Here is a 25,658-nt window from a genome sequence, read left to right as displayed (position 1 = left end):
GCGCCTACAAGGCAGAGAAGCGCGCGGGGCGGGGCGCCGCGCGGGCCGCAGCCGCAGCCGCGGGCGCCGGGCCGCCACGGGCCGCGCCCGCGCCCGCAGACGCGCACCACGCACACCACGCGCGCAGATATAATGATATGGCGCCAAAGTGAGTACCACACGCACACACACACACACACGTATTTATGTAGGCTTGCTTATTCGTGAGACATTATTTGTGGACAGAAATGAGACCCTGTGACTAAATACGCTCTTTTAACGCACTTTCCAATCTGTAACAAAATCAGCATCGTCCTATTTAGATGGTAACGTTGTCGCACCATCTGCTGTCGCCGTCGAATTAAATCTAGAAACCTTTGTCGAATATAATAAATTGCTCCCCGATCTACTCCCGATGCTCGTGGTGACACCACGACGTGTCGTACGTCGTGGCGTGCACCGTGAGCTACCCCGCTAGTGGTGCGTTTGCCCGTAGACGGCGCTCGCGGCCGCTGCTCGGCGACGTGTGCGCCGTCTTGCCCCCGCCCTACCCCCCCCCACGCTGACGCCGATGGTAGTCTATAACATTACACCATAACAACACCTAATGTATCCCAGCATGCCTCGTGTACTAAGGCCTTTTTCTTGTACTGTTACATATTGTATGCGTGACTAAACAGTACTACTACTACTGATAGCTGTTGTTGCATCCATCATTTAAAGACCTCTACACACCATCCCTCCCTCTCTTGGCTTCATCATCCCTCTCTTGGCTTACTGTCACAACCAGCAGTGGCTGGATATTCGGGTGCTTATTTGTCGAAACTTCATAAAAGCTGTGAAAGTATGGTAGCTTCTTTAAACAATTTATACGATATTCAAAATCCCGGTATCGACTAAAACGATTGATGCTTTAAAATTGTATTTTTTTAACACATAAGTGCTATCTACACCAGTGCACCTTTAGGCAAATAAGATTGCTGGTCACAAGCATATTGTGTAGAATACTAGAGAAGAATGTCGTTATGTTTAGTAATGGAGATACATGTAGTAGAAAGACAATTAAGCACGTAAATTTGTTGGTTACGACAAACGAGCGGCGAGAGGGAGGGTTTGAGCGCGCGTACTTGTTGTGGTACCGAGAGGAAGGCCTGCGTAGTCGCAGTGTACGGGTGCGGTGGGTGGTGTCGTAGCTAGGCGGCGAGCGAAAAAAACATAGGTCGTATTGAAACGTCCGTCTTATCACTAAACTACCCCGCGCAGTCGCCCCCCGCAGACGTTAACAGTCAAACGTCACTTTAATTTTAGCTTGTGTACTTCATAATATAATAACGTAAATAAATTAAAAGGTTATATTACGTTGCCGTTTATAGATTTTTGATAACGGGGCCGAAATCGCGATGAATTTTGTATTATTTTTCCTTATGTTTTATTCGCTGGCTGTAGGGAGGCATGTTAGCAATAAGAGTGGCACTAGCACGCGGTGACGGCTGTGTGTTGCAGGCACTGGGAAGAAGGCCCCCCCCGCTACCACGGCCCCACTGAGTACGAGCGCCCCCCGCCATACTACTATCCCGGACCGACGTGAGTACACGCTCACCACTACTACAACCATCACTCCACCAACATGTTATAATAATACTGGTGCACTTTCTTTTCTCATCTAATTTCGTAATTCTCAAGAACCGACCCGCCCTTCATTAAGAATGTGCTTCCCCGGTTACGGTGCAATATTCAAATGTTTTGAGGTAATCTTGCTTCGAAGTGCACGATGACGGATATAAGCGATGGGTCATGCTTTTTTTTTGTGGTGGTGGTTTAGTAACTACCTATATATTCGCAACCCTCATCATCAAACCGTCAACTTCACTTTCAATTTTTGAATTTAGTTTGCGTATTCATACGTGTGTTGCTTGTTCTGACTGGATGTTATGTGTTTGCAGTGATAGACAGTAAGGTGGCGCTCACCGATCTCACGGAATTCGATGACGACCTGCTGAAGTACTGAGGCCCCCGGACCCCCCCCCCCACGTACAACTTCGTGCCGAGGAACGCAGCCCGCCCGATTATACGACTAGAGAGTATTTTTACAATACAGAGGCCATAATTTATGACACTGTGTCCATATTATTCGATGTAAGAAAGCTTGTGGATATTTGCCGTTCCATTCGTTCATTCGTTCTTTTACGTGCTAACAAAACGTACTAATAAAGACAATATGGATTAACAATATTAAAATGTTATAATAAAGTTTCACTCGTGTCGCTCCGCCTAACACGAATGAACGAATGTATACGTAAGTTTACGGGCGTAGACGTTAAGGCGGCGTCGCGTCGACGCAAGTTGCGACGTCATGGCCGCGTGCCGGCGCCGGCGCTGGAGGGACGAGCCTGGCGCCAGGGCTCACTCACAGTAACTGCCATATTTCGACTGTCCAATGTTTACAATGTGTAGTTTCGTCTGTTTTCGGCTCAACGTTATTAGGGTACGTATACATATTGTGTGACCGCACGGTCGTGTTGGCTTTAAATAATTTCAGAATTTATTACTTATATCGTTTGTTGAGGGGCGGAATAGGATTGCCGCACAAATGTGTTTCATTTCTAAATCTGAGAGATTCTCTTTATGTTAGCGTATTATACATTTCTTAGATGTAAGTTTAGCTGTTTCTGTCGGTTTTTCACTCGCAGGGAGGCGCATGGAAAAGCGATAGAGAATGTGATAAGTAGGTAATTGTCACTCGTTCACACGTACACATCACGTCGACGAGATTGTAATGCATTTATATTTAACTAGTGTAAGCTCGCCGACGTCCGCGCCGTGCTATGCCAAACTCCGCTGTATACTGTGTGAGCGTGGCTGCCACTTTGTATGCCAATTATACACTTTCGATGAGCGCGTTGTGGAATGACCATGGAGCGTCGCTCCGCCCCGGGTCACCCCGCCACCAGCAGGCCCACAGCCGCAGCCCCGCGCTATATACATTACTTTTATTTCGGTTAGTGCTAGTCGGTGTACACTGACCATTTATTCGTATTTAGTAAAATTTTGTGATTATTCAATGTTAGTGTTAGTAGTATTTTTTTACTTGTTGACTGGAGTGAGGTGCAAATGTAATGCGCGCCCGTAGTCAGGCCGCCGCAGTCTGTGTCGCCTGCTGCCGCGACACCGCATTGTTATAGTGTTTACTTTACTCATAACATTGCCAAATAGTGATTTCATAAGGACACAATTTAATGCGGTGTGCTGTAACATCCGACGCGGGTACGAAAGTTTAAAAGCGATGTGCGTTCTGTTTAGAAATTTTGTCATTAATTATACGGTGTCTTCCTATCTACACATTGGTATAATTATATCGCACTGTGCTCACTTTACAGTAGACTCACTATTATTGAACTCTGTCAAGGGAATTTATGTGTAATGTTTCTGCTCAAGTGTGGCACTTTCGTGCTGCAACATATGTAACTGGATCCTAGAAGGGATTCGAGCACAACGTCGAGAGGATCTAATGACACACAATAAATACAGTAGTATATAAGTTACGTATACAAACAATACAATTTCAGTAGCGTTTTGTCTCAGATAGTGTTAACAACAGTATGCATTTATGCCATCATTATGTGGCGCCACCTGTAGCGCGTGTGGTACTAGCCGCGCCGCCCGCGCCGGCGACTAGCGAATATACAGTATAATACTATATTATAATTCCACTCTATCGTATGTGTAGTGTAACCAAAAATTGTAAGGATGCGCTGAAGGCTGTGTCAAGCAGATCTGGAGTGTTTGAGGATTGTAATAAATACATCATTTAATTATCTGGAACTCATTCGTTTTATTGCGCCACCTACACTGTGAAAGCGAGAGCTTACGGCAACTCGCGTAGATTTTTAAACAAAATATTATAAAAAACAATAAAAAAACTTACCTTACTGTCGAAGCAGACAGGAATGCTGTATAACATGGCTCTGGATGACATCATAGGTCCTCTGGTGTGAGTGTTAGACAATGAGATGCAGTCTGTATTCCCGTCGTCAGAATCACTATCATTACGTCCCAATGTTATGCCACACTTTCACAGTTTTATCATAGTATTCAATTCACAAACGCACAAAAATCGAACCAAAGACTCCCATTTCACAATATGCGAGTCCCTACAAACGTCGACGAGGCAAGGTCTGTCGCTCTCTGCGTTCCGATGGTAACTGTGTCACTGACAGGCAGTGACAGACTACCCCCACTCTGACCCACGTCACCTGACGTCGGCGCTGCAACTTCACTGCAATCGTCGATAACCCTTCCGTACTCATGACTTATCAGACAACCTGGTCAAATGAGATACTTTTTATGACGCGTCTAAACGAAAATGTTAATGGAATTAGTTTCCAATACGTGGTTGTTACGTATCAATAATAAACGTGGTAAGTAGTCATTGTTACATAATCCAAGAATTTGATTAAAATTCGTAAATGAGTCTAAAAATAATTGTTTTCGATCATTGTAGACTGGTATTTAGTGATTTAGTCACCTACTGAACAACAAATACAGTCTATTAGTTGACTGTTGACATTTTAAAACCTACATAAATTCATGCCCTGTATTCTTCTTGGGATAAGCAGCACTATCCAGATATAACTAGCCAGTCCTTAGCAAAAGGTTCAGTAAGATCTACTCTGAACCGGCGTGCGTGTATGAAACGATTGATGAATGTGGAGGAAACGAGAAGTATGTCAGGATGGAAGCAAATGGAATGAATTCGATAGTCTGCTTATCCCGGTGGGAAATAGGCATGAGTTTATGTATGTATGTGTGTGTAACCAGCCAGTCTAGCCACACTCGGTCTTATAAAAACTGTCGTGTCAGTCTCAGTCTACGGGCCCACACACAGTGTACTTCATCGGGGAAACAAACAGTAAACACAGAGGGAACAACCATCACAATTTATTTCAATATGTCAAAAACTCTCGCACGCAACCTTGTCTTACGCTAGGTAACCTAAGCTAGGCTATCGTTATATAAATAATAGTTCACGTAGTGGCGTCTCAACGTGGCAATAGTAAATACTGTGTGTCGGCGCATGCGCGTCCGGAGATCGTGCGTCACTGCCGCTGCGGCCGCTCTGGAATATACAAGTGGTGTTAGTTTCAAGAATACCTCGCTTCGAGGATAATGCCGCCGCAGGAAACCAAAGAAGAGGTTTCATTTATGTTTCTCAGGACACACATATCTCAAAGAAACCGTCTGTCCGTTGTACGACATGGCCTCTGTACCTACGTATGTACCTCGCCGTGGACGTAGAGCAGCACGGACCTCCGCGGACCAACGCCGTGGATGTTGTACTGCAGTTGTATCAACTTGTACCTTAGCAAAGACGTGTTTGCCCACCAATTACAAATTATCAAAATTGTGAAACTACTTTTGACTAGGTAACCTCACAAAGAGAAACAGGACGCTAAAGAGCGGGAGATACAAAGAGGGGGTCTACTAACAGGTGGGTGGTAGTTTGTGGTTGCGCGCGGCCAGAAGCAGCTGGTCGAGCTGCGAGCGGCAGGCGGTGTGCAGGAAGCTGCGCGGGCGCACACCGCGGAACACCTCGGCGATGGACGGCTTCACGTTGAAGAAGATGATCGGCTGCCCGCGCGCGTGGAAGTCTTCGATCAGGGATTTTATACCCTGCGAACGTTATGCAACAAATTAGTACAACTGATTATCATACAATTAAATTTACGAATAACCTCCCCTTTGGATGGGTACAGTCCAGTACTTACTCTTAGTAAGTAGGTATTTATTATTCTGAATTACGTGTCATGCATGAACTGTAATAATAGTGATAGTACCTACTGGTCGTATGCCCACTGTTACATTGGAGTATTAGACTGGATGTCGAGCCCCTAATACGAATTGAACAGGATGATAAGATCATGGTGCAGATGATGTTTCTGTCTAAGCTTGTAATGAAAATCAAACCTACATCGTTATTCGTTGCGTTTGTGGAGATGCTTAATGGTTTTGATGAGACTACTTTTGAATGGACGACTATGAAGGTAGAGATTGGAGCAAAAGGGCTGGCGGTAGATAGTAGAGCAGTAGAGCGCACCTTGGCGGCGGTGAAGTCAGCGGCCTGCACGTGCGTGGCGTCGATGACGAGCGGCAGGTTGTGGGCGCGCGCGGCCGCCTTGCGCAGCGCGCGCCGCACGAACTCCGCCGACGGGAACGCCAGCGAGCGGTCCACCACCGCCACCAGGTGCTCCACGCCGTCACCTGACTGCACACACACGTACTTACTTAGATACACCTAACAAATGCTTAGTAATAATTAAATAATCCATACTAATGTTATAAATGCGAAAGACTCTTCTTACCTTCCTTTTCATGCGTAAATCGTTAAACCTATTTGACCAAGACCAACCGCGAAGACGGATGTCTGAGAGGAGTTAAGTATCTAATTATGATGATATTCAAAAAAAATCTAAATCAAAAGTATTTATTTTCTTTTCTTGCATGTTTTTCTTATATATATATATATTTACTATTTAAAAAACAATTCTCAATTTGTTCTCGATGTAGTCGTTAAAGTAGGACACTCACGAGGGCGTGCGTGACGCGCACGGTGGGCCGCGCGGAGGCGTACAGCAGGAACATGAGGTTGACGGCGATGCCGGTCACGATGCCCAGCTCCAGCCGCGTCACCAGGCACGCGCCGAACGTCACCACCGCCGGGATTATGTCTAGCTCTGGACAGAACGATATGTGCGTTAGTTTAGGTTACAATCGTAGCTGATAGACTCAATCAAGTCGCAATCACTTAGCGCTTTTTTGCTACAACTCTTGGCCGCTCTTTATCTACTACGGAACTCAGATAAGTCATGAAAATTCGCTCACATTTCACTTTCATTTCACAAAACCTCGCAATAGCCACGCTATTACTTTCATCCCTGCTTAAATTGAGACCACAATTTTTTAATTGATACAATCAGTCAATCAATTTTTAATTGATTTTTGATTGGTGTCTATTGTTGGTTTTTTTTTGGAAATATTACTTCAGAACGTGATTTTGGAAAAATAAAATTGCGAGTTTTTCACTACATGGCTACGATAAGTAGGTACTCTTACGCATCGAGAGGACATGGCTTGACTACAAATATAACTAGAAGAACTCACTCTTAGTTCTCCAGATGGGCTTGAAGACATGCAGTTCCATCATGAAGACCACGGCCGCGATGATGACGGCCGCCAGCGACGCCTTGGGGATGTAGTAGAAGTATGGCGTGAAATACTGCAACAAAACATCGGTTGTTCATTCATTAACAATCAAGTAATTAATGTCAATTAGTTACTAAAGAGGAAATTGTTTGTTCTATGTAAAGAATGAACAGACATCCTCCCATCTCCCTGTAGACATTTGCAGCCGGTCGATTGTTCCAATTAGACCACGCCCAGAGACTGGAGTCAACACTCATCACATACGGTGCGTGTTATGAGCATCGAGCCCCTCGGCCTGACGGGGTACCCTGAGGTCGTCTGTAATCTCAGAGGTATGCTGGACTTCCTTAGGGTGTTTGACTGCCACGAGTGATACCCGGCCGTGTCAGGTTGCGGTTATCAATAATACCTGCAGCGAAAGCAGTACAAGCGCGCCGGTGTAGAGCCCGCCGGCGGTGGAGGCGACCCCGCTGGCGTGGTTGACGGCGCCGCGGGACAGCGCGCCCGACACCGGCATAGACTCCACCAGCGACGAGGCGATGTTGCACAGCCCCAGCGCCACCATCTCTTGCGTCGCGTCCACGTACTTGCCCTCTGCTGCAGGGACCAACGTTGTGGATTAGCTTCATAGTGTGTAACATAGTTTTTAAGTTGATACTGTTAGGTACCAACGAATATTAATTCATATTATTTACAGATTATGTAACGTAAGAGGTAAACTCACACGCCCACCTAATCCTTCATTAGTGGCCACAAGTAATCAGAAGACAACTTGCAGCCACTTTTGATGCTAAATGCTAAGATGGGTGTGATACCTACCCATTTAAATCTTTACTCTTTGTGTGACTCACATATGTACAGTCATAAGCAATATAATGTACCCACTTTAGGACTCTGTCGCACTAACATATTTGACATTTAGTGAGACTTACAGTTCAATTTGTCAAAAAAGTTAATGTGACATGGTACCAAAGTGTATACATATTAATGCTCGTGACCGTACAGCACAGCGACAGTTACTCACCCATCGCCCATTAATGTCCAACATGTAAGAATAGAAACAAATGCCCGGGATGATAAGCAGCTAATCGGGGTGATGGAATAAGATACTCGTATCTTCTTACGTGTTACTGGCGTAACAAAATTGCCATTTTATTGCTAATCTACAGGTTCTTTGCTTAGCTCAGTATTTTTAGTTCAATATTTCTATTTCTTCAAAGACTGATAATACTTACAGAAGACCTTAGCGAGCGCGATGTTCTCTAGTATAGAGAGCAGCGGCACGACGAAGATGGCGGATCCCAGGGTCGAAGCCATCTCCATGAACGTGTACGTGTGGTTGCCCACCGTGGCCGAGAACGGCGGCGGCGACAGCGTCGGCAGGCCCGGCTTCACCTCGCCTGGAATATACAAGATATTGTATCATACCACAAATAATATGCGCAAAATTTAAGACGCATTTAAGAAAGAAATATGGGGAGTTCCATATCCAAAGACTAGGAATGTTCGAAAGATACACAATCAATTACTTAGCTATGTGAGCATTTTGAAGTAGTTAGAAGTACTTAAATTTTATATAACATGATGTGTTAACCGAACCCGTCCCGAACCCTCATAAATAACATAAACAGCTACCCGGAGCCGGCAGCCACCAGTAAACAGCTGACAATATGCGACCACTTGTGATACAAAGTCTTGAGGCGGCTAATATCCCTCACCTGTGAGCACGAAGGGCGCCTGCTGCCGCGTGTCGAAGTAGTACGCGAGGGCAGCGCACACTAGCACCACGAGGATGTTTCTCGTAGTGGAGAGGAACCACAGCGCCTGCGCGAGGAAGCCACGCAGCTTGCGCGCGCGCTCCGACACCGCCGGCTGCGCGGACTGCGCCGACTGCGCCGACGGTGGCGGCTCCTCCACGCTCACCTTGATGTCCTTTACTTTCTGCAAGTGAAAGGACAAGATAAGTTAGAAATAAATCATCATCATCATCAGCCCATTAACGTCCATTCACTGCTGGGGCACGGGCCTTCCCTATGGATGGATATGGAGATCGGGCCTTAAACCATCACGCGGGCCCAGTGCGGATTGATGGTTATTAACGACTGCTAATGCAGCCGGGACCAACGGCTTAACGTGCCTTCCGAAGCACGGAGGAGCTCGAGATGAAAACTTTTTTTTGTGGTCACCCATCCTATGACCGGCCTCTGCGAAAGTTGCTTTACTTCAACAATCGCAGACCGAGCGCGTTTACCGCTACGCCACCGAGCTCCTCAAGAAATAAATAACTAAAAGTAATTCTAACGCAGCAACATTTAATTTTTAAAGACGTAAAAACATTAAATATTTTGTCAATAAAAATATCTGTTTATCTCCTGCAATTCTTTAATATAATATCAATAAAATATTGAAAATAAATAAGCAATTGATATATACAAAATAACAACAAGTTTCCAAAATATCGCTAAGTAACTAAGTAAGTACTTATGTCTTCTTGTCGTAGGTGGTAATGGGCGGAAGTGTTTACAAGAAGTATATAATGTATGTGTTTACTGCAGATAAAATCTGTGGCGGTGCAATCAGTGCCGCTCCGGCGCCCGCGCAGGTATACGATACCCACGATAGTAGGTGGTGCGCCTGAATACATCCAAATACTTACAACAAGTCGGTTTTCAAATCTCACAGCCCAAATGTCTACCGCAACCTTGACAGGAGAAATAGCGGTGTGATATTGAATACTGGTGACAGTCCCTGCCTTACCCGTAGCAGCAGCAGCACTATGATGCAAGTCACGCCGAGCACGGTGTCCCACAGCCGCGTCTCGCCGATGTGCTCGTACAGGCCCGTCCACACCTGCGCACACGCAACAGGCTATATTATCAGTATGCATTATGGATTGCAGCATGGAGAGTACACCATGTGCCTAAATGCGGAAAATAAAGCCCACTACCACTACAAGTATACTTATAAATTCTAACAGATGAATCATTTGAATACCACGCCATACGTATGCTACAATGCATGTGCCATTCTAATTGACTTTCCAGTCATCGACATAATAGAAAAACAACGGAACGTCTCGACATACATCGTAACAAAGGAAAACAAACACGCCCCTTGTCAAGGAATAAAAGGCCTGAATACCTACATAGACACAAGTCTATTAACGTTATGTGCAACGTTTTTTGTCGGTGGATTACGTCGTTAAAAGAAGTGCGGGATAAAAAACATCGTTAACTGTAACAACAGATAATTATCTGAATGATAGTCGGGCGAGGTCGAGGGAAAGTTGCCTGAAACTGATTGAAAACAATCTCACAGTAATTGAAACAAATCATTAAGTACTAAATTACGATCAAGTACAGAAGATCATTTGAACTGTTTTTATGATTAATGGTTTTAAAATGTAGGTAAATAAGTAGTGACAAATAGTACTTAGACACTGGCCTGACCGCCACGCAGGCGATGTGAGGTACCTACGCCAATAAGTAAACTGTAGCACTTAAACTTCTTTATAAGTACTTATCTTTAAAATACTTAAATGATATATTATTAATATTGAAAAAAGCTAACATGAAAGCTAACAACAACAAAACTAACATGAAACTAATTATTGAAATGCCTTTCTACCATAAAATAGCATGGAAATGAATAGGACATGGAAAATACTTCAAATTAGGTTAATGTCACCTAATTATGACAATAAATAATAGAGTAAGTATTAGGAGTATCTAGGTAGGTACTTACTCTAAACTAGCGAACATGTCATGTAGGTATGAAGATTTGAATAAGAGTGGAAGAAGCGAAGTAGTGTGTCAAGTTCGTCGATACCCGAAGATAATCGCGTGAAAGAGATGAGGCGTACCTAATATTACCCAGTGGTCGGATACAGGGTGGCTACATAGGTAAAGTGTTAGGTGTATGTACCTGTAGGAACTTGCCCCCGGGGAAGCTGAGTCCGAGGATGTCCTTGACCTGCGTGGTGGCGATGATGATGGCGGCTGCTGATGTGAACCCCACCGACACCGGCCCGCTGATGAAGTCGATCAGGAACCCTGCAACATGCACGCTACGTCAGGATATGGCAACATGCGTGGAGAAAATTTCACTCGTTCGTGGTGGTCACATTAGTGGTACTTATTACTAGAACTTGCCATAATGGAGATTTCGAGGCTAGAGCAGGCATTTGTGAGGTAAGCGTGTCCCACCTTCAGGCATATCATCACTCACTCGGTGAGATTGTGGTCCAACGCGAGTTTGTAGTAAAATTAAATCTCTCTTCATACCATATCATGTGTTTTTGTCTCAATACGCAGTACATAATTATCTTGCCTGTATTTCCGAAGGGGGTAGACAGAGATGTATTATATGTTGGTGTCGTTATCGCCAGTATTGTATGGATACATTTAAGCAAAAAAATGGAGCAGCAGCTGAAAAACCTAAAAATCCTTGGCTCAAAAAATGTATTTCTAATCTTATTAGGTAAGTACCTAATCATTGGCCACTGAATTAGTGCTGGTTTCTCGTTAACTTTAATGACAGACGAGGAGTGCTGTATCTCGTAATGACTGTCTCATTTCCGCGTCACAGTTGATGTTAATTGGCACCTGAACGAGATAATGTTGTGATAAACAATGGCCGTCGCTTCCTGGAATCACGAAGAACAGTATCATCGTCTGTAATCGTCAGCGGTCGTACTCTTTGATGACGCGAGGCTTCAGCAGGAGGAAGTGGGCGGCGGCCTGTGTGTTGGACTTCCTGTAGTTCCTGTAGCTCGACGCAGGCGCCTCACAATACTATCTATTCTATTTATTTCAAGATCGCACTTTCGGTGAGAGAGTATTTTTTGCGGCGTGACGCCATCGTCACTGGAGCGGAACCCGTGAGCGGCCTTCACCGTGACCGGCGCGGGAGTCGAACCCTGAACTTGACTGGATACTTCACGCACCTAACCACGTATATACAATAGACACGCGTGGAGCAATCAACTCGCTAGTGAACTCAATGTAAATATTTGAAAAGAGCGACATAGACAATAGCCTGAAGATGTTCGCCGGAAGACATAAAAATGTGGACTAAGTAAGCGGCAGCCGAATATTTTGTCCTCTGAGTCAGTTGAAACTAAACATACTTATCAATCTATAAACTTAAAAAATGAACCGTCGTCACCGCCTGTGTCAAGCGCGCAACCAAAATATTTTGCAATCGGCGCACGCGACACCTAGAGAAATCTACGAGTGTTACGAAATAAAAACAATCAAATGCAAAATGTTATAGTACCTACTTATACCTATACTGCTAACTTGTTCTACAAGAGCCGGTATTTTTCCACTGCATTGTAAAAGTCCGTCAATTCGCTATAACAAATAGCCTTACGCGCCTCTTGTTGCCCTAACAATGTACATCTATTTATCATATAACTAAAAGTAGCTGAATCATAATCATCAGGCATGTGAGATGCGACCTTGGCATATCTGCCATTATTCTCAGATGTAGCCGCTGCGAGGCAACAATCCTCGCTTGCTGTATTTTCAGGAAGTTGTAATAATTAAGTATGTAGCGTGAACCTGCAGGATTTACATACAAATAGTGTTCGGATAACAATCATCATAGAAGTGGAATAGATGTAACAATGACGATAAGTCACACCGGCTTCGGAAAGATGCATCATTGTAACATAACAATAGTGTTGTTCCAACGACCAAGGTGGAAAAACACTTGAATTTTCATAGTATGGAAATAAATGATATATGGTAACCGTAACAATACATAATATTATAATAAAAAAAATATGTTTATTTCAAAAGATGTACAGCTTACTTTACATACTTAGATTTTCAATACTGAATATCATTGGGCTGAAATAAATAATTTAGTTCCACTTCTAATAGGAAAGCTTTTACGATGTCGAACAACTGATTTAAATACAAGAATATCAATCATCATAGCTCTACTTAATAAAGACTCTTGTGACCCGTTGTCGTCTGCTGATGTTATGACTTTACTTGGATATCGTATAACAACGGATCACACAGAAATCTAAGAATTATTTTAGACTTAAGTATAGTTCATAATATTGTCTGTTTTAAAGATGTTAGACGTCACATAATATGAAGTCTATCTTGTTAATCAAAACATTAATTGTAAGTAATAATAATTATGGCAGCTGATTATCACGTCATCGGAGACCAGGAAAAAACCGTAATGAATTAGATGATTATCAAAAGGATTAAGGTCGTACAACAGTAGCGAGAGGATAGAGCGTCAGGTCACATTGTAGCTCTAAAACAGTTGTAGTGGGATCAAAAAGCTGAAATAAAATTGATTGATGGATCGGAACCGGGTGGTTGACGACGAGAACAGACCCCGTAAAAGATGATGTGACGACCTCATTACTTTCCGGATAGTGCAGGATGATGATTGACCCAGAAGTGGGTTTAAATAGGCTGGCAAAGATAAGGTGCGAAACTCACCGAGCTGCAAGATGCCCATGACGAGTTCAACACAGCCGGAGAGGAAGGCGAGCAGCACGGCGAACTCAGGGCCGAGCCCGTGCAGGTTCTCCCGCGTCAGGATGGCGGCGATGGCCGTGGGGCCGATGGCGGAGTCCTACAAATTAAAAACAGTGTTTATCGGTAAATCTTAGCAGGCATATAGTTAGTAAGATATTTTTTTTACAATAAGCTGGACGATATTTCATCATGCTATCTGCTCATGTAGCATGTAGTAGTAGTAGGTTTGGCAGAATTATTGATGAACATGCACAGAGAGCAAATCTGCGGGCAATCTTATTAGCTCTTCTTGACAATGCCCATATGATCTTTAGAGTCCTCGGAGACGTGCGTCCTGGACATTGTTATCACCGACCTTGACTGAGCCGAACACGGTGTACACGAAGCACGCCATGAAGGAGGAGTACAGGCCGTACTGCGGCGGCAGCCCCGCCACGCCCGCGTACGCGATCGCCTGCGGGATCACTGTCAGGCCCACCGTCACTCCTGCAACACACATACTTACGTTTCAAGCTGACTTCAATAAGTATTCACAATATTATTCCACTAGGAACAGAGATGGGTTTTCAAGATGTCAAGTATTCATCCAACTCGCCACGCCATCTTTTTCTCGGCCTGTGCCCTGCAGTGGGATGGTGTAGGCTAGGAGTAGTAGTAAGAACAGAGAGTTTAGGTTGAGAGGTTGCTTCTGTCTTTGCGCGCATACTAGAACACTACGCAAACGACTGTTCCCGATTTGCGATTTCTGGACATACTTTTTCCTAAGATTACGAAAGGAGCCTCCCCTATTAGAGTAAACCACCATCTGCAAACTGTACCTACCATTTTAAGGCGAATAAATGAATTATGAATTAGTTTAATCATGTAGGTTAAAGGATGAAATATATTCGATTTGAAGACGAAATGAGGAGTGTTTGTTTGTACCAGTGCGGTTGTTTTTCACTATAGTACGTGGCGAGCCCTCACCGTACGAGAACTCAGCGCTCTCCATTTGTCCGGCCAAGTGGTAAATGCTTCACTTCAAATAACGATGAGGCATTCCGTAGGGACAATGCCAGGTTGTCATTTTTATGAGACAGATAATGAAGTCAAATTAGTTGATAGATAAACTATATGTACATACATATACTTATATAAAGTATACGACAAGTAAGAATACATACACCTAATAAATTATTGTGCACGCAACACAATAATTACAAATGAGGTATCAAGTAATACTTGGAATCAGTTCACATCTGATTGAAGACGGAAAACTTCTTTATTGCCAGTGAGATAATTTGCTAATATTAGTAATTAATAAAGGAATTAGTGGAGAGCTCAGACCTCGACGTGGCCGAGACAAAGACACTGACACAGATAAATGAAATGTGGACAATGGCAAGGAAAGCCGGCGACCAGGCGGTCAGGAGGTCTTAGCTGCACGTCATGTTATTAATGTCCGGATAATTTATATCAATTCAATTCAATTCTCAATTATTTATTGCATTCCATGTAGTATAATGTGTTCCATGTGGTATCATGTTTTACCATCACTTTTTTTCATTTAACGGCCTCCGTGGTTCAGTGGTTGAGCGTTAGGTTCACTATGCGATGGTCTGGGGTTTGAATTCCAGTGGGACACACGATAGAAGATGCTTACTTTTATTGCCTACTAACTGTTGCCTGTTGGCCTAATCGGTTTACGGTCGCATCGCCTTCTGGTCAGTATGTGGTCTTCAAATGTTAAGCGCTGAGGTAAAAGCTTAGTGCTTACTTTGGCCACCAATACAAGTAGTACTTAGTTTAATTTATTGGATTCCTAGAACAATACCGAGTATGAGAAAATATCGGTATATTTCGTCTTGTCATACAGGTTATAGGCATGAGGCGACACTTCTATCGAACTATTCAGGAAAATTCTTGACAAAATTATACTTTGTGATTGCATCGTGATATGAGGACTAGTAAATCGAAATGTGTGCAATAATGATGCATTTTTCTTTGCAGTGTTGTAATGACACATCTAGGCACGTCTGCGCCGGCGGCGCTGGCAATTTCACGCCTGAGCGCGCGCTGCACCCGCTTTGTTAACTAGTCCTTGCGCGGGAGTTTCAATAGGTATCAGCTATCGCTGAAATCACTCGCGGCAATATAGTTAGTACTTGAACATTAACTTTCGATATAAACAGTTCAACGACCTCAGTATGTAGTCCAGATTCTACCTTGTACAACTTTTACCTGATATACCTTACTACCAATATTCTAATCGGCCTTAGGTTTTATAAAAGTAATTAAGTACTTATATTAGGAATATTCATGCAATTGTTTCATTTAATTGCATAGCGTTATCGCTTAATAATGATTGTGATTAATTATGCAAATTTCAGCAAATGTTTATAATTTGGCCATTGTTTTTATTAGGACGCCCTTCATAAATAAATTAGCCACACAGAGCATAGTTCGTGATACTCCTTTGTACACAAGTATGGACACCGGTGCACAGATGCGAGCTGACAGGCAGGTAAAGATATAAAAAAACGGTTTTATAGACTAACGGAATCAATGTAACGGAACAGCGTAGTCTCAGATTGGTACAATGTTTTCAATAATCTAATAATCTCGCAGCGCGACATATTTCCGATGTTATACGCGAATGAAGAAATTAAACTCGGTGGAGCGTCACATCGCGACCACCTCCGTAATACATGTTTCTAGTAATGTACATAGCTTACTATGCTTGGAATTATCGAGAAATAATTAATATTCATTTATAATAATTAAAACACATAATACCGGGTTCTTACCATGTTAATCAGGGATATGAGACTCCCTGATACGCGGTAAGAACTCGGTATAATGTGTTTCAATTATGATATTAACCGCGTAAACCTCAAACAATGTATTAATTTATAATCTACAAGCTACACGTTTTTGTAATTGGGATTAAGGTGTAGGTATCTCAGCTTCACGACCTTTTCCATCTTCATCGTGACATTAGTATAATTATAATTAGTGATGCACCGGATCCTACTTTTGCCGGGTACCCGGTCACCGGGCCCATCTCTAATTATAATATCCTTTTTTTGACTTGTATATCCGGTTTTAAAACTGTTCTGAAGACTTCGTAGGATATTGGCGAGTGTATTGCGATTACATTTATTGTCGTCAGCCATACTGTAACATAGTGTCAGATGGGATTACATGATAGGCGTGAGGTTTGTGTGTTATGTATACCTGCGATGATGTCAGCGAGCCCACTGCGCAGCGAGTACTGAGGCAGCCAGCTGAGTATAGGCACCCTGCGCAGGAGTGTCTTGGCGGAGCAGCAGGCGCGCGCGCGCCGGGCTGCGTCGCGCCGCCACCCGCCCCCCTCCTCGCCCTTGCCCGGGAGCTCACTGCCCGGGTAGATACCGTTTGTGTCTGGAAGGGAAACACCCTGTTAATATTAGTTTTTGTAATGCAGCCCAGGAGAGAAAAGAGTACACTGCTTGGCACAGACCTCCTCTAAATAATTGAAGGAGGTATGCTGCTCCAGTATGAGTAGATGGAGGTGTTTGGGCTGGTAGTAGCTGGGACTAGCGGCTTAACGCACGTGTGTACAATACATTACGTAGAAAAATAATCATGAACGTTTGAATATTCAACGCAAAGGCAAAGGCAAGTAACGTTCTTCTTAACATATCTCATACATCAAGGGTAAAACATAATATCAGCTGCGGTCGCGCATAAAATCTTCAACATAATCCACTACTCACATGATAGTCACGCACGTTTTTGCTTTATCGTCATAATGTAATATTTTTTATAGTGCTTATTTCTCGATCAACCACATAACATCAACAGAAACGTTGGATTTTACCTAGTTGTATTTTCTTCCAACCTTTCCAAACTAAGTACGTAACTTCAGTTGCACAAATTGATGTAAACACCGAGGGCTATGTTGTCGTTACACGGCCCACTTATTTAATTACATAACACGAATACGGAATTGTTACGTTAATTCAACTTGTTATCATATTTTAATATAAATACATCGTCATTCATTTTGAGCTCCATTTGTGTCGACACACGACTTTAGCCGATATTGCTAACTTGTAAAAAACTAAATATACCTTGTCAACTAGGTATACAATACACACCTACAGATTAATAGTAAGTACGTAGTATTATTCCTTATTCTATGTTAATGCTTAAATATTGCGTTTCACATTGTAACATATCTAATAATAAATCATTAGAACTAAACGTGATTGGTGTTGTTGTTTTTATTTCATTGTTTAGGTATATTGTACACATGTAATATTGCATTGTATTACAATTTATAATTACTCGTAATTGCAAAGATGAATCAGATAAATACCGAACATTTCAGTATTTTCCACACATTTTATACGAGATATTACCGGGTGAGAGATCTCAGCGCTCCCCATTTGTCCGGCCAAGTAGTTAATGCCATTTGCGGCAAATCTACAACAAGTCACGTGAATAAAGTAAGAAATGTTTGAAAGAGCAGAAAATTTAGAACTATTGTAAGTGCAAATACTGCACATACTGGCTTCTCCTTTTTACCGCCAATCATTTTATATTTCGATATTCTCATTCCTTTCCAAATTACTTTTATTCTGCTCTAACGCATTACATCCGCGGCCTTGATAAGAGTAACATCTATGTTGCTTAACTGTGGCCGTGTCCGCTGTCTTTAACTGTGATCTACGTGTCCATTGCATCTTATTTTATTTATATTGTATTCTATATTATTATCGTTAAGTTCCTGTTTGTGAAGTGCCAATTAATAAACTGTTCGACTCCAAATTCAAATTCAAAAATATCTTTATTCAGTAGGTAACATAGTTACATTTTGTATAGTCAATTTTTACATAACGAACGTCTCATTCGCCTAAAACTACTGCAGCTTCTCACAACCTGTATAGCCGGGAAAAAGAAGCTGCAAGAAAAACCTCGGCACAGGGCCCTAGGCGTTCTTTAAAAAAAAATAAACGTAAAATATTGTTATACAATTAATTAATTTAGCTGTCTAATATCATCCCTCCCGTTTTACTACTATCACTACCTACTCCTGTCGTACTACTTTGTTGGCACGTCGGGACTCCAGGCCTCCACCTCCAGCCACCGTGCCGCACTGGCGCCCAACGTGGGGCGTGGGGAATCTTCATCAAAATGCATAAATGTTTCTGTCATAATTTTAATTATCATTAATCCTTTTTGCATAACGTTTTTTTGCATAATAGTACTTTCCCATAATAACATCTAGGAATACTGGTTTGTTAGGTATAATTTATTTTTGGACTAATATTTGTTGGTATAAATCAAATGCAGCCAAGGAAAAAGTAAGTTTAGAAAATGTTCAAAGTTGTGCCGAAACTTTTCTTATTCGGAGTATAGTTTTTATGCTTATAATTATAATTAAGCTTATATATCAATATTGTCGTTAATTATTATGCTTATAGTAGTAATGAGTTACAAAATTATGCTTAAAAAGTTATGACAAATTAATACTATGCGTAACTAACAATAGGACTAGTAACAGTATGCCATGGTAAATTATTACATAAAATATGAGTAAAAATAGAGAACCGTTACGTTAATATCCTTGAGTGTCTAAGTAGGGAGGTTTCGTTACAGTGCGAATTATCGTGTCAGCTTAAGTAAACGTTGGTGCGGCTCATTTCTATGAACTTTCAGTCATTTGGTGGTCATCAGTATTTGCCCACGCGGCCGCCACACGTCTGTTCCGTGTTTGAGCGCACTCGACCTCACTCGGGCGACTGGCCAGCAGCCCGCGACAGACAAACAAACTAACATCGTATAGATAGACTAAACAAACAAACGGATGCGTGCGCTGAAAATATTATGGGTGGCGGAGATTGTAAGGCAGACGACTTAAGTTTCTTAATTATGATTATGTCGGATCGGACTTTCCAACCTGACAGATTAATTATATTCGTCAGCCGACCCTGTGAACACGGGATCACGTTCAACACAATAGTATGAATTTATCTGTATATACATATAATAGGCTGAATAAATAACAGAAAATAGTACTCGGAACGGTTAGCAGACGATATTAATTAGGTATGATGTAATTTAATAATATAATTTAAATAACTTCATTGCAAGAATAGGTACTTAATGAAATGTTATAAATAAATTCATGAAGAACATCTGTGAAGGCTCTGTGGTTAAAATGTCACGCGGTAATGTCATGAACACACTCGTTGTAAACAGATGCAGGAATGAAGCCGTCGCAAACTCATCCACAAAAGGGTCAATATAGTGATAGACAAGAACAATGACCGTGTACAGCCGGCTGCCCGTCATCCGGCGATTAGCGCCGGGCGCCGGGTGTATAGAGCCCCGCTTTCTGCCGGATACTACCGGTCCGCGCCGGAGCACCGTATCTACTATGCAGCATGCAAGCAACTCGATCACATATGTATACCGCATCAAGACAGTTATTTTGATTTGAATTTACACAAATCAGATAAAACGTACTTACTGATTAACTATTTCAAGGTGACACTAACATGAACAAGACGCGAGGAGTGATTATAAGTGCGAATGTTTAGACCAGATACGAGGTGCGCTATAGTCTTCTTGTATGCGGTACGATACCTCTATTTTCTTCTTAATTTAACAGCTAGGCTCTTGTCGGTGGAGCTTTTCCCAGATTTGTCGAATTTGGGGGTAATTTTGGCAGGCGTTTAAATATTGACATATTGCAGAAGCACAATACTAGCGTCACAGACACGGCCGAGGTGAAAATACAGACCAGAGTGTATGTTTACACTCTTATTGTCACTCTCTATTTACTCTGATTGACGCAAATCCTTAATATTGGTTTCCAAAATAATATTGACGAACACAGCAGTTCCGGTACCGCGGCTAAATAAATTAATAAGATATCTCAAAATATGAAATCATTTGTGGAGGTAGTTTCGATAAGAGAAAGATTTGTTTGGATAGTTTAGATAATTGATAGACTCGCTCCCAATAGGTAATAACCCACACGGGACTTTAAACCTTTATTCGCATAATATTAGATTCTCATAATATGAGATTCGTAGAATAAACATACCTGGCGAGGAGTGGGTGTGTATACTATACATCTTTGCGTACCCCTTCTCGGACACAGGCGTGATGTTATGTAAAAGATTTATTTAATTTGCAGTCATTCATTTAAGTGATTTAGTTATGTTTCACGAGGATTCAATACGAAATTTAGTAGTGTTTAGTACGAAATCCTAAATATAAGAATAGAGATTTTATTCTGCAAAAACAACTATAAATTTAAAAGCTAGCAAGGTGTAAAACGTTTAGAAGAAAAATCCGTTTCGATACATTGTGGTTCCGTCTCAAAATATGGTTAATGACGAAAAGAGACAATGAGAGGCCGTTCTGGAATGATGTCCCTATAAACTTCGCAAATGTCTAAAAATGTAGAGTCCGCGCCGCGACAGAAGTCCCGCGGATTTTAATGGATTAATAGACAAGTACTCGTAGCGACACTGGCAGCGCCGTGGCCGCGGGGCACTGTTCGTCGCGCGATTTCAGAAGTCATACGGAAGCTCGAAGAGGGTATTCATTGTCACATGAATGTTGATCGAACGTCAAACACATGTCACTGTCGCGCGTCATACTGACAGCTGCGACACTTGTGTCAACATGCGGCCTTTCTTAAACATGCGTCGGCGCTGGCTGCACACTCACGCTGTTTACTGTACAAAAATTAGCATAACTCACATACATCACAGATAGTAGCACAGTAGCACCTACATCTTGGCGCCTTTTGCGACAACGATCCGTTGATATTTTTATTTGCGACACAAGCTACAATGTTATGATTACTTTTGTACTCGTAGTACCGATACAAGTGTTAATTTCTTCATGAAAACAAGACAAGCTGAAGTACGGTAGTGAATGTTGGGTATGGCAGAAGAAGCATGAAAGTAGGATTAATTGCCGGGAAATAGGCGTGAGTTTATGTATGAATTTATGTGAAACAAAACAATATGAATTTCATGTCAAAACCCCCATACTTTTGTTGCTTGCTGTTCAGTACAATCGCTATCCGTTCGTGTGACCCGAGTGTAATCGGTGTAAGCGATGAATGCTTGATTGAATCATTCATGTTTAAGAATTGCATCATTTGCGATTCTAAGTATGAAAAAGCTTTGCGTGTGGGGTTCGTAATTAAAGACAAATCCTTGGCGACTGTTTTTATCGCCGAAGTCGCGGGAAAGTAGGCACTTAAGGCACTGCCTGCGGATGCCTCGTTTGCAGGGCGAGGCTGGCGTGTCTGGTGCGCACACGCAACTACAGCACGACAAATGTGGTGAAAACCGACCAGATCTTACATCACCACCGTTTTCGCAGGGATTAATTTAAATGCTCCTCGAAAACAATTAAATATATGAAAATGGAATGATTTCTATTTGAGAATCGTTTTCGGTTAAGATTAATTCAGAGATCCAATAAAAAAAAAACATTAATTTCAAGAAAGAATTCAAGGCGACAATTTATCCTTTGGCAAGGCAGTTTAATTATTTATAAGCACATGAATGATGTTTACAAAATTCTCGTAAATAAGGAAAACCAATGCAGATGTCTAGCAGATCTTCAATCGGTATCTTGACCAACATTAATTGCAAGCGGCGTCCTACTGAGATTAACATAGCGAAAGTGGAGGCATTAGTCATTCGGGTGTTGTCGCGGACTTGCGCCGGAGTCGAAGCGGCTTTCTATGGGAGTGGTCGTGGAAAATTGGAGAGAAATACGACGGTAAACATAATATATATGTATTCGGAATTTGAGGACGGAGGAAGCTGCTAAGTGGACATCCTGGCGTCTATTGTTTATTTCACCTGCTCAGATGTTATTTAAACGAAAGGCGATCTCTTGATCGAGGACTCCAGTTAACACGATGATGACCATAGCACTTAAATACTCAGTGGTCAGAATAAAACTCGTATCCATTCTCGGCATTGGCGTTGACGTGAATCCTAATGACTCCTATGACATGCTCGCGATTATAAATCGTTAATCGAACATTTTATCATCAACCCCGAAGGAGAAACCATCACAATTAGATTATTGCGATACAAAAGAAATTATTGGCGCCTGAGAATATATATCTCTACAATTTAGTGTAGGTATACTAAGAAAGTATTAAAAAGTAAGAAAGTAGGTAAGAAAATACTTATCTACTTACATTTTTTGTGTTAAACTCCAAAGTTCAATGCTTTCTGCAATACGAGTAAACAAATTGAGATGGAAGGAAGCATTGTGTCGGAAAATTATCGGACGACATCAGGAGGTCACAGGTCAGCGACTGATACTTACTGTGGAAAATTGTAGCGGAAAATTACGAATATTCTTTTTTATGATTGTTATCTATTTTGTTTGTTTATAGAGATATAAAAATACTACAAATGTGAAACGCGCTGCTATTTCACAAGTTGCGAAAAATAAGCGCAGGATGTTGGCAGTGACTTCTCGTATCCGGGGTGTTGGTAAACACATTGTTTCTGGCTAGCCCACAATGCCACAATGCCGTCACGGCTGTCGCTGAGAATGGCGCGACGAAACCTGACACCTGATTGTCTTGCTCTAGCGCTCCAGCGGACCAATGATCCAGCAGTCCAGCGGTCCAGTAGGGACGGTGATGAATACGCTTTGTTGTTTAGTTGTAATGTAGTTATACCAGTAAACTGCTACAGTAACGTGAAGTTTTCCTAGAAATATACGACGCGTTCATTTTGGGCCTTCATTGGGATTAACTCTTTGTATTTAGAGCTCTTTGTTTTCGAGTGGACTGCTAGGTTAGGTTCCTGCCTAGATCTATTAAGTACCTACCTTATTTCGATTTAATCATTTTCTGGATTTGCCTGGGCTGGCGTTAGTTTCTATCAGAATCAAATCAAGACAGGGTTTGTATGTGTCAAGAAAGAAATTGAGTTATATGAACACCTCAGATCTGTTAATTAGATCTGATCGGCTTTTGCCGATTTTCGTCCTTTGTTGTCTATGAGATCGGGCCATATGCTGTCAACCAATTGTCATCAACAAGGATGTACAGGCGAGCGCGGCAGAGCGTTCCTCGTGAAATTAAAGAAGTATAATTTGCCGATCGCTCGTCCACGTGCCGCGCTCGTGCCTGCAGGAAGCGGCGCTGCAATTGACAGTGTATTAGCTCCTCGCTGTATGCCAGTGTGAGCATACTATACATCACATGTGCCCCTCCACTGACCACTGATCGGACCGTATCCAGTGCGGACCGCTCAGTATTCAGATACACTTCCCGTGGCCTTTTCCATGTCATAAATATTAATACAAAACTTCTTATATCAGGTCCAAATAACACATAACCTACATAATATTACATTTCCTATTTGAATATACAGAGCCAAAAGATATGAAGGATGAATATGTAATATTGTGGACTGTATATTGTCAGTTCTAACAAAAAAAAATATCTTGTCCAATAACTCACAGACACAAGGTAGCTCAGGTCTAGAATCATAGTGACATTGAAGATAAATCGTTTAGATTTATGAATTTGAAGGAAAACTAGAATATTAAGGATGCTAACAAAACTGGTAGGATAATATTTAAATAATACAAGAGAACAAGAGATTAGCCTTTGAAGAATCATATTTACACGAAATATTGCAGCCAATTGTCAATTTTGACGAGAACATTACGTATGACTAACCTCGGGCAAAGAGCGAAGAACAAAGACCAATCGATGGTCGTAATGATTAACAGGGACGTGGCATAAAATAACTTACAACATTTTAAAATCTTACTGTCGAGCTGTTGTTCGTGTCCGGCCTGTCTAAGTAAGAATTATGGTTCTAAAATAAAATCAGTTCACGAAGATCCAGATCGATAACGGTAAATGCTACATCAGATAATACGAGTACAACTTGTTTATGCTACACTACTATCATGGAATAGTTCCGGGACATAATTATTCGGAGGTCAAAAGTTGAATCACTTTCCTTACTAACCACAATTCGTTGGGCAAAAACACAATAGTTGTGAGATGTAGCGTATTCTTCTTCTTCTAATTCTTTTATCCCCTGTTGGGATGTAGGACTTGAATAACAGATTTCCACTCCTCGCAACTTTTTGATGTTTAGAAGGGACATTCTCCGCCCCGCACCGATATGAGCTTGGAGCGAGCTTGATTTACCTCACCCCTTTCGATGGGGTTATTTTAGTTTATTTAAGGAATATGGGACCGCGCGCGGACTGTCGGTCTTGCATCTCGCTCGCACGCACAGGATTTTTGTATAGAGTGTCCGGGCTGTGGTATTACTCCGGAAACACAGATGTGTGTTTTGCTTCCCGCGTTGGCGGACCGCCGTGTATAAAAACATTCTAAGTATTGTTCATAGATTGTTTCACAATAGATCAGCTGAGATTTGACAACGATTCTTTATAAAACACACGAGTTAAGGAAAATAATGTAAGCTATCCTCTAAGGGGTAGGCAGAGGTGTATAGTGTACCCCAAGTATACACCCGCTCCTCACCAGCTATGTTTAAGCCCCACGTAATAGGGGACGAGCCTATTGACAGTAACCACGTGATATCAATTATCTATGACTCAAACATGAAAAGCATGGATGTTGAATAACGCATTATGTTTTAAAATTTGGCCCGGATGAGAACGGTCACCATTTGCCCGGCCAAGTAGTTAATGCCATACGCGGAAAATCTACAATAAGTCGTGTCTAAAAAGCATGAAATATAATTTATATTACGGTCACAAATACTAGATAAAAAATAGTTGAATAGAAAATCAAACAACATAGAAAGATGAGCGGATATGAAGACGTTTTCATACAAAACAGTCATCTGTGTCAGGTTGCTTTGTTTGCGATGTATTCGCAGTGGGACAGGTCAAGCTAATAAGATACTTTGTTTACATACATCGACCAGTAAAGATCTGAGACGCGAGTGA

The 25,658-nt window shown here is 42.0% G+C and overlaps 2 protein-coding genes across 3 annotated transcripts in view; one reads left to right on the top strand and one right to left on the bottom strand.

Annotated features, from left to right (window-relative positions):
• Positions 1–3,801, top strand: part of LOC126369204 (prominin-like protein) — a 45,033-nt gene extending 41,232 nt beyond the window's left edge. For both annotated transcript variants that reach the window (XM_050013509.1, XM_050013508.1), the window contains 3 exons: positions 2–148; positions 1,483–1,563; positions 1,923–3,801. In XM_050013509.1, coding sequence (XP_049869466.1) covers positions 2–148; positions 1,483–1,563; positions 1,923–1,935 — 241 coding nt within the window. In that variant the 3' untranslated portion in view covers positions 1,936–3,801. The remainder of the gene's footprint in view (position 1; positions 149–1,482; positions 1,564–1,922) is intronic.
• A 1,100-nt stretch (positions 3,802–4,901) lies between these two features.
• LOC126369212 (sodium-independent sulfate anion transporter-like) overlaps positions 4,902–25,658 on the bottom strand; it is a 33,457-nt gene continuing 12,700 nt past the window's right edge. Inside the window, exons 2-14 of the mRNA XM_050013522.1 lie at positions 16,905–17,090; positions 14,044–14,174; positions 13,650–13,785; positions 11,104–11,231; positions 9,937–10,029; positions 8,898–9,120; positions 8,415–8,579; positions 7,589–7,776; positions 7,138–7,252; positions 6,565–6,710; positions 6,074–6,241; positions 5,466–5,649; positions 4,902–5,095 (exon numbers count right to left, since the gene is read on the bottom strand). Of these exons, the coding sequence (XP_049869479.1) occupies positions 5,094–5,095; positions 5,466–5,649; positions 6,074–6,241; positions 6,565–6,710; positions 7,138–7,252; positions 7,589–7,776; positions 8,415–8,579; positions 8,898–9,120; positions 9,937–10,029; positions 11,104–11,231; positions 13,650–13,785; positions 14,044–14,174; positions 16,905–17,090 (1,865 nt within the window). The 3' untranslated portion in view covers positions 4,902–5,093. The remainder of the gene's footprint in view (positions 5,096–5,465; positions 5,650–6,073; positions 6,242–6,564; positions 6,711–7,137; positions 7,253–7,588; positions 7,777–8,414; positions 8,580–8,897; positions 9,121–9,936; positions 10,030–11,103; positions 11,232–13,649; positions 13,786–14,043; positions 14,175–16,904; positions 17,091–25,658) is intronic.

The sequence above is a fragment of the Pectinophora gossypiella genome, chromosome 8, assembly GCF_024362695.1.
Source record: "Pectinophora gossypiella chromosome 8, ilPecGoss1.1, whole genome shotgun sequence".
Classification (NCBI taxonomy): domain Eukaryota; kingdom Metazoa; phylum Arthropoda; class Insecta; order Lepidoptera; family Gelechiidae; genus Pectinophora; species Pectinophora gossypiella.
This window is presented reverse-complemented; position numbering and strand designations above follow the sequence as displayed.